The 10,401-nt window shown below is 38.3% G+C and overlaps 1 protein-coding gene across 1 annotated transcript in view; it reads right to left on the reverse strand.

Moving 5' to 3' along the window:
- Positions 1–9,763, reverse strand: part of tspan4b (tetraspanin 4b) — a 15,263-nt gene extending 5,500 nt beyond the window's left edge. Inside the window, exons 1-3 of the mRNA XM_016236514.1 lie at positions 8,870–9,763; positions 8,009–8,078; positions 6,671–6,862 (exon numbers count right to left, since the gene is read on the reverse strand). Of these exons, the coding sequence (XP_016092000.1) occupies positions 6,671–6,862; positions 8,009–8,077 (261 nt within the window). The 5' untranslated portion in view covers position 8,078; positions 8,870–9,763. The remainder of the gene's footprint in view (positions 1–6,670; positions 6,863–8,008; positions 8,079–8,869) is intronic.
- Between the last annotated feature and the right edge of the window lie 638 nt (positions 9,764–10,401).

Consider the following 10,401-nt stretch of genomic DNA (forward strand, 5'->3'; position numbering starts at 1 on the left):
TAAGTCGTTATAACGAGAAAACAACTCTCGTTATGTCGATATAACGAGAAAATTAAGTCGTTATAACGAGAAAACAACTCTCGTTATGTCGATATAACGAGAAAATAAGTCGTTATAACGAGAAAACAAGAAGGAAAAAAAATAATGCATGGCCGCTTAGAACTTCCGTAGTAAAAACAATAAAATTATTCAATTTTATCACAATTGAAAATGCTATTTTTTTTATTTACATATATTCTTAAAAATAAAAGTTGATTATTTTTTTATAATTATTTTTTTCTCCAGTCTTCAGTGTCACACGAATCATGATCCTTTAGAAATCAGAAGCATCTGAGATGAAGATGATACTTGAATGAACATCGTCCTCTGGGCAGTTTGCACACGTTTTTCTGATGTCAGTAAGGAAAGTGTTGAAAATTGGCATGACGTGTAGCCATGTATGGTGTCCCATACTCGGAATTTGGCCCGTTCTTCATACGCCGCTAACTCAGTTAGCTGGATTTGATTGTTGATGATTTGGCATGATCTTGGATTGTTTGGTTCTTCGAAGCTCATCCCAGAGTTGCTGTCATAGCAACAGGTCCATAAACTTAAACCTGCTCAGGAGCAGCCTTATTTCATGTAAACAGGATTAGATGGCATCTTTTTAAGCAGAATTGATACTTAAAATCTTTCTGCTACCTACTTTATTACAAGAGTACACTACTAATCCAGGGACAATAATGTAAAATAATAATCATTTAAATGTTGTGTAGTCTTTAATACTATAGCCAGTTTTACTCACTGAAAGATTTATTTGTCATAAAATTATTACTTCATAATTGTATTTGAGTCTTACACACATGCTATACAGTTAATGTAGAGACGTGCATTAATTTGAGTGTTGACAGATATTATGGGAGTGGCTTGGTGGAGCGCAGGAGATGCAGATAACATGATCTTGACCCTTAAAGGGGTCATATGATGCGATTTCAGGTTTTCCTTTCTCTTTGGAGTGTTACAAGCTGATTGTGCATAGATAAGATCCCTGAAGTTGCAAAGACTAAAGTCTCAAAACCAAAGAGATATTCTTTATCAAAGTTAAGACTCTGCCACGCCCCCCTAAAACGGCTCGTTCTAACACGCCCCCACATATCTACCTCACTATGTGGAAATATTTGCATAATGCCGCCCGAATGTGCACGCAAAGAAAGAAGGCGTGGTTTCAGGAACAGCAGTTAGTGTTGAAGCAGCCATGTCAGGGAGACGCTGTGTGTTTCTAGGCGAAAGCAAAAGCACTTTATTTGGCCTTCCGAAAAGTAGATGCATTTAGGAATCTTTAAGATTACTTACAACAGAACAGCAACGCATTTTATGGACGACCTTTTCGTGAACCTAGGAGAGGAGGTAATTCTGACTTTGCTATGACAATCTGGCGCTTCTGAATCAGCGACTGTTTTGTTATTAGTTTAAGTATTTGCAATTGTTATTGCGAATCTGATAGCCTACTACTACTACTACTACTACTAATAACAACAGAACACATTACATTATTGTTGTTATTAAATGAAATATCTGGACATTTAACACTTATTTGATAACATTACAGATTGATCTGAATAAACCAACGTGATCTCATGATAATTCGTATGTATTATGTAAAATGTGGTTCTATAAAACGTACATTTACTTACATTTTTACAGGCACTAAAACGTACAATACTGACGTATTTTCAGCATTTAAAGGTACAAAACTGATGTATTGCCGACACCTAAAAATGAATCCTTATGAATATTGAAATCGCGGCATTAATTGTATTAGTTTTTAGTTGTCATATGAATTACCTTGTTTTCAATTGCATTATTGAAATTGTTTACTCATTTACTTATGAAATTATAACATTTTGTTTTGTTGTGTGATTTCTGCTGCCAGCTTGTTTCCAAGAATATGCCTACATAATGTTAAACACGACTTCACTTTAAACCTTAAAATAAATAGCATTTCTGCAATGTTTAACCTTTACTTCTCTTGTAATGTTTACTTTGATTGCCATAGGCCACAAAAGGTGTTTTCTCCGACATGCTGTGACTGACAATAGAACTATAAAATACACCAAAAACGCAACAATTACGAAATGAAACAATTGTATTCGTGCGCTGTAATCCCAATCCCTTCTGAATCCATACGACTGCGAAGAACAGACCCAAATCCAAGCCTTTATTCGGCGATCTTCTCCTCCATCCCGAGCAGGTACCGTGAGCAGCAAAGTCCGCGCTGACTGATGCGCTCTTTACAAATTCAAATGTTGCCGCTTCAAACGACAGGTTTTACGGCAGGATAATCGAACGCTCATTTGCTCTCGCCTGCATTCGTCACAGATTGCGACATGCCGTGTTTCTATGTGGAAATATTTGCATAATGCCGCCCAAATGTGCACGCAAAGAAAGAAGGCGTGGTTTCAGTAACCGCAGTTAGTGTTGAAGCAGCCATGTCAGGGAGACGCTGTGTGTTTCTAGGCGAAAGCAAAAGCACTTTATTTGGCCTTCCGAAAAGTAGATGCATTTAGGAATCTTTAAGATTACTTACAACAGAACAGCAACGCATTTTATGGACGACCTTTTCGTGAACCTAGGAGAGGAGGTAATTCTGACTTTGCTATGACAATCTGGCGCTTCTGAATCAGCGACTGTTTTGTTATTAGTTTAAGTATTTGCAATTGTTATTGCGAATCTGATAGCCTACTACTACTACTACTACTACTAATAACAACAGAACACATTACATTATTGTTGTTATTAAATGAAATATCTGGACATTTAACACTTATTTGATAACATTACAGATTGATCTGAATAAACCAACGTGATCTCATGATAATTCGTATGTATTATGTAAAATGTGGTTCTATAAAACGTACATTTACTTACATTTTTACAGGCACTAAAACGTACAATACTGACGTATTTTCAGCATTTAAAGGTACAAAACTGATGTATTGCCGACACCTAAAAATGAATCCTTATGAATATTGAAATCGCGGCATTAATTGTATTAGTTTTTAGTTGTCATATGAATTACCTTGTTTTCAATTGCATTATTGAAATTGTTTACTCATTTACTTATGAAATTATAACATTTTGTTTTGTTGTGTGATTTCTGCTGCCAGCTTGTTTCCAAGAATATGCCTACATAATGTTAAACACGACTTCACTTTAAACCTTAAAATAAATAGCATTTCTGCAATGTTTAACCTTTACTTCTCTTGTAATGTTTACTTTGATTGCCATAGGCCACAAAAGGTGTTTTCTCCGACATGCTGTGACTGACAATAGAACTATAAAATACACCAAAAACGCAACAATTACGAAATGAAACAATTGTATTCGTGCGCTGTAATCCCAATCCCTTCTGAATCCATACGACTGCGAAGAACAGACCCAAATCCAAGCCTTTATTCGGCGATCTTCTCCTCCATCCCGAGCAGGTACCGTGAGCAGCAAAGTCCGCGCTGACTGATGCGCTCTTTACAAATTCAAATGTTGCCGCTTCAAACGACAGGTTTTACGGCAGGATAATCGAACGCTCGTTTGCTCTCGCCTGCATTCGTCACAGATTGCGACATGCCGTGTTTCTGGTGAGGTGTGTTTGAATGATGTGCGCGCGCCTTCACGAGTTCACGGAGTGGATCGGGAAAATTATCTGGATAATATTTTCAGCGATTAACAACATAAATTCTGCTCTGGCTCACACAAACCTACTGTATTCCGTCAGAGAGGACCGAGGCTGCAACGCATCGTCATTTGGATTACTTTTAGTACTGCTTTTGACATTTTTGCAATAAATATGTGTTACGTATTAATACCTACGCATAAACATGAGACCAGGCTGAATAAACAGGGTAGGTGCAACTTTGGTGTATAAGACAGCAGGCTAACCGGGTAGCTGTATTTTGTGCGAACGATATAAATCATAATGTGATTTTGTAGAAATTGTACAGGTGATAAAAAAAGAGTACCCATGAAAATGTCTTTACATCAAGGACCCGATCATAGAAACAATGCACAGTACAAGCGCAGCGTTGAGCTTCTTGTGTCTGTTCAGTAAAGAGCGTTTTGATTGGTGGATTAAAAGCTCACCGCTATTGGCTAAACGGAACATCCTCCAAAAAAAGATATTTATGAATCTTAACCTGCCAGGAAGGTCTCAAAAATACCACACACAAATTCAAAGCAGTCCACGCATGTGTGATGATTTGCAAATGCAGATTCAACGATCCATAAATATATGCAACATCATTCATAAATGTGTGATGGAAATTAATTCAAGAACTTGATATCTTGATATATCATTATCTTATTTAGGTAAGATGCTTTTGTGTGAGCATTTGGGGAAATATTTATGCTTTTACTTCTGAATTTACGAATTGGATTTTGTAAATGTAAATTGTGCTGTGAATTTATGAATTTTGTTTTATAAATTTATTATTTCTGAGGCCGATCTGGCTCCATACTTGTGTACTGCAAACACATATCAGCTTCATCACTGTGTCTGTCACGCAACTCTGTTCCCCTTTCAGGCTCTGTCTTTACATTTATTTTGAAAGATGAAGCTGGCGATTATGGTAAGGGGCGTTACATTTCCGATGCGTGCTTGCGGTGTTCGGCCAATCACAATGCACTGGGTCAGCTGGCCAATCAGAGCAGACTGCGCTTGTCAAAGGAGGGGGCTTTGTTGAAAACAATGTGTTTGAGAGAGGTGGGGCATAGAGGACCTACAATAATGTACAGTATTTGAAAAATAATGTTTTTTGAACATTAAAGCATGTCAATGTCATGAATTCAGTCCATGGACTTCCGTTTATTCACCACCAGAGGTCACCCTTTCCATTTCCTTGACTCTCGCACAACACAAACTGTTGCATAGCGCCCCGGACTACATATCCCATCATTCCTTGCACGATTTGCACACAGCACTGATTGCACACAGCTGTTTCTAATCACCTCACTCACTATATAACACCCACTCTAACCACCTTTCTCTGCTGAGTATTGTTTAGCCTGTACCACTTTCCGAGTCTCTGTGTTTTCCTTGTTTTGCCTTGCCTGTTTCTGCGGTATCTGATCTTTGCCTGTTTTCCTGGATTTCTCCCTCTCGTCTTGCCCCTGTGATTCTGTCTGCCGATCGGTGACCTACGCTAGCCCTGGGACTATTCTTGTGTTTTGCCCGCCATATACCTGTTTGCCAGTGTTCGACCCTGCCTGTTTACCACGTCTCTTTAATAAAGCCTACAGATGGATCCACACGTCTCCCGTCTCGTCAGCCACGTTATAGTCAACATATTCTGTTACACCAAATACACAAAATAATGATCTTTAAAAAAGCATCATATGACCCCTTTTTAAGAAACTTTAATTAATGCTGTCACCTAACAAATCTGTTCAAATATAAAATTAAATGAATTGCTAATTACTACATTGAAATAAAAATGTAAAGCCTGTACAAATTTTAGAAATCGTGAATATAAATAATTGGGAATCATGTAAAAAATGTTAATAAAATAAAAACAGTGCACATTTCATTTATCTATTATAACATTTATGTAGTTTTGTTCGCTTGTCTGTTTCCTTATAAAACTCCAAAAATGTGTCAAGTTTTTCGTCAGGTGTCTTTTTTAGTTATATGATGCCATTACGTTGCTGTCTTGCCGCCAGCCAATCGCTATCGAGTATCAATACATAGCCCCTTTTAAACCAACCCATGAACGCGCAATTATCTCAGATAACTCAATCCAGCCAGACTAATCATCAACAACAGGTGTGTTTGAAGAACCGAATTAGCCAGATCCTGATTAGCGCGATGATATCATCTTGGATGTGACATTTCATCTCGGATGTAATAAGCGACGTACGAAGAACGGGCCCCTGATCCTCCCTATACGCAAAATACGCAAGCTGGATAGGGCCCCTGAAACACCAGGGGGCCGGCCCCCTTGCTCTCAAAGGGGATTTAATTTTAGTTTCTTTTTTTAATTTGGCCAGTGGTTATAAAAACATGAATGATCATTTCTTTTAATGCAGTACGCTGTCACACTAGCTGCAGGGCCCGGGGAGCAGTTGGGGGTGGAAGAGAGCACTGTACATTCACTCCCCCACCTACAATCCCTGCCAGTATCAATACATAGCCCCTTTTAAACCAACCCATGAACGCGCAATTATCTCAGATAACTCAATCCAGCCAGACTAATCATCAACAACAGGTGTGTTTGAAGAACCGAATTAGCCAGATCCTGATTAGCGCGATGATATCATCTTGGGTGTAATAAGCGACGTACGAAGAACGGGCCCCTGATCCTCCCTATACGCAAAATATGCAAGCTGGATAGGGCCCCTGAAACACCAGGGGGCCGGCCCCCTTGCTCTCAAAGGGGATTTAATTTTAGTTTCTTTTTTTAATTTGGCCAGTGGTTATAAAAACATGAATGATCATTTCTTTTAATGCAGTACGCTGTCACACTAGCTGCAGGGCCCGGGGAGCAGTTGGGGGTGGAAGAGAGCACTGTACATTCACTCCCCCACCTACAATCCCTGCCGCTACTGAGACTCGAACCCACAACCTTTGAGTTACAAGAGTTACAAGTTCGACTCGCTAACCATTAGGCCACGACTGCCCCCTGGTATTCAGGTATCTTACCGTCATCAACAGACACTTCTGCTCTTTCAGAGCACCAAGGCATCCTAGGAACCCTGTCACCATGGTGACGCCCCCAGCAACAAGCAGTAGGTTGGCCGCGGAGAGTGAAGGGAAGGACAGTGGTAGAGATGAAAACTCTGACTGTGTAAAGGCAAGCCACACCCCAACACCAAATAAACCACATCCTCCCAACTGCAAAAACAAGCACAGGTAAAGAAATATAACAGTACATTATGTTCAGATAAGTCACTTTTCATCAGTGTAAAGCAATTTAGGTCATTCTGAGGGACAAGTGTAATAGGCCTCCATGGCCTTCATAAACTTTAATTGAGGCTACTTCATTGCATGTCCTTCTACATATTTTATACATGTTAAACAGTTAAGGCTGGAGTACACTACATGACTTCTGAACAGATTTTGAAAACACTATGCATATAGGCTACACTTGCTAAAAACAACTGGACCTGTGCATTACACACTAAAGAAGTGAGCATCACACTTTAAAAGACTTTCAAGTCATTGAATCTGAACACAATAAACTTAAGCAGAAACAAGTGCCTCGTTGCCAGGAGACGCATGACAAATGGAACAATATTGGCTCAAAATATCAACCTGGAAAGAATTATAGTCTTAAGCTAGACACTACGCGATTTCTGTGAAAACTGTCAACTCCAACTGCCCAAAATCTACAGACTGGCTATGACTTTTGGCATATGAAAAAATCAGGGGTGAAGTCTTAAAGTTGTTGTGTATAGTTCGAGCCTTTAATCCTCGATTACGTTTGGCTGAGCAGTGGTCTCGGTATACATAGGTGGCGAAAAGTGACATGTTTTTTATTTTTTGTTTGTTTGTTTGTTTTTGAGTGAGTCAATGAACTGATTCGCCGAGTGAATGATTCAATAACTCAGTAATTCAATCCACAACACTCGTTCAGGAACGCCAGTGATGTGTGTTGTTCAGAGACGCTAACAGTTGATTTTGTTTGGACTTTGCTGGGAATTGTAGATGTTAGAGCAACAAAGTATTTGTCTACGTTACTCAGTATTAACTTATTGTTTACTGAACTGAGGCTGTATTACAGAAACTTCCCATCTTAAGTCTTGATTTGGAAAAGTTCTGTTTCCTAAGTGAAATTACCATGGTTACCAAACAGAATAGGAATTTGAGTTAGGATATTTCTGTAATTGAGCCCCTGTTGTATAAAAGCAATAATACACTTGTGAATCTTATGTATTAGAATAGCCTCATATCATTAAGAATGACGGTTTGAGTTCAAGAAACGTATGGTTCCACAATCTGCCAAACTCATATTCGACAGAAGAGTAAAGCAGAACTAACCCAGAAGATGAGGTTGAAGATAAACATGAGGTACTTCACACAGCAGAGACAACCTCGTGACACAGACATTCTGCATGAAAGAAGAAAGACAGAAATAGAGTCACCAAATGAGGATAAACGAATTGTGTGCTTTAAACGTGTGAAAACTTTCACACTCTCCTGAACTGTAGCATGCAGAGGAAGTGCTGTTTCCAGACAGGAAGAAACCACCCTTGTGTTGTACTGCTGATAGCATTAACTGTAAAGCTATTATCCATGTCTGAAACATGTACTCATGGGGCCTCTCTTATACGATAAACTCAACGAATTTTGTGGACTTTTAATATGTCCCACTTACGTTAATTTTCCATGAGCAAAATGCAACATAGTCATGTTGGTGGTTATTTTGCCCTTTTTGTTCCACAAAATGCAGTCCACATGAAACCACAGAGTATATTATGGGCCAGAATGTAAACATATAAGCCCCCTCAAAGTTAGGCAGCACATGGATGTGTGATTTGATTTCAGTGGTATGTCAGTAATGGTTTTGAAAATTGGCACCATATATGAATTAAAATGAGTTCTTTAAATATGAGTACACATAGAAACCTAATCCTACATTTAGTTTTCTTGTGATTATAAATGTTTAGTAAAGAGAGAAATTAGCTTGAAGCATAACACACCATTTCTCTCTCTTTTTTTTAATTAAATTATTTTTTAATAATATCTGGTTTCCATAAAAACATAATATTGAATACAATTTGTCATTGATTTCTCTGGTCTGCTTCAGCACTGATCAAGTGGTTCATAAACAGTACACAAATCTCTATATTTAATAATACAAAATTAACATTAAGCATGAAGCAAATATAGTCACTTTACCTTGATTTAAATGGAGACAGAAAAATTGACTGACAGGCAATTGAAGGGTTTCGAGGAACAGAGTTGAGTTTTCACTTTGTTCTTACTCCAAAGCTTCCTGTATTGTCTTTTTGCTTCGTAGTGATGAAGTTCATGAGATCTTGCTTTAATTATTCATAGATCAATATTATCCACATCACAGATGTGATTCCTCCAGTTCTTCTGGTTGTTAATGGCTCTTCTTAAGGTACAAAAAAACATAAAGGCTTCTGTGAAGTGATGAGCTTGAAATATTGGTCTTGCAGTTTTGTCGGATACAGAATTCTTCACAAGCTTTTCTTTCTTTGTTGTTTAATTCCTTCAGACTCCTATCATTTCTCTCTTCTTGAAATCCCAATATATATATATTTTTTTCTTCTTCTTTTTTTAGGTAACAAACAACATCAAAGTATTTGTTTGCTTGTTAGTGTGTTCCCTCAACCCTAATTACTAATTCCAGGTTCTCCTTGGCTTTCTATCTTTTCTATCAACTATTTTCCTCCCTCTCTTGTTCCAAATAACTTCCAGATGTAGTTATCAGCCCTCCCCTCTCACTCTTTCCCTCTCTCCTCCTCCTACTGGTCTCCAGAGAATCCATTCTTTTCCAAGACCCTCCTCTCCTGAATCTTTCTCCCTCCCTCTTTCTCTTGGTTTTGTCCAAACAATCCTAATGGATGTGGCCAGCAGACGCACATTTGAGGCTTTGCAGTTCACTGTGTGTGTCTTTCTGTTTACACTGTAGATGTTTAATCTATTAAACACACTACTAACCCTTTGTCGAACCAACATAAACACTTTTTTGTTATTAACATTTGTAAGTGAATTTATTAACGTGATACAAGGGGAGTAGGGGACTTATACTCACATATAATTCACACTTACATACTTAACTACACACATATACAGTATATACATGTCCCAAAGCATAATTGGATTTTCACACAAATCCTGAAAGTAGACAAAGAGAATCCAATCAAACAAAGACAAAAATATATAGTTTATTTATTTATTGAGAAAAATGATCTGGTGTTAAATATTTGTGAGTGGCAAAAGTATGTGAATCTTTGCTTTCAGTATCTGGTGTGAGCCCCTTTTGCAGCAATAACTGAAACTAAATGTTTCTTGTAACTGCTGATCAATTCTGCACAACCGCTTGCAGGAATTTTAGCCCATTCTTCAGTACAGAAACAGCTCCAGCTCTGTGATATTGGTGGTGGGTTTCCTCCAATGAACTGCTTGCTTCAGGTCCTTCCACAACATTTCAATTGGATTAAGGTCCAGACTTTGACTCGGCCATTTCAAACCATTAACTTGGTTCTTCTTTAACCATTCATTGGTAGAACGACTTGTGTGCTTGGGGTTGTTGTATTGCTGCATGACCCACTTTCTCTTGAGATTCAGTTCATGGACAGATGTCCTGACATTTTCCTAAAGAATTTGCTGGTATAATTCAGAATTCATGAATGGCAAGCCGTCCTGGACCAGATGCAGCAAAACAGGCCCAAACCATGATA

Source organism: Sinocyclocheilus grahami, unplaced genomic scaffold (genome assembly GCF_001515645.1).
Source record: "Sinocyclocheilus grahami isolate Dianchi unplaced genomic scaffold, SAMN03320097.WGS_v1.1 scaffold491.1, whole genome shotgun sequence".
Classification (NCBI taxonomy): domain Eukaryota; kingdom Metazoa; phylum Chordata; class Actinopteri; order Cypriniformes; family Cyprinidae; genus Sinocyclocheilus; species Sinocyclocheilus grahami.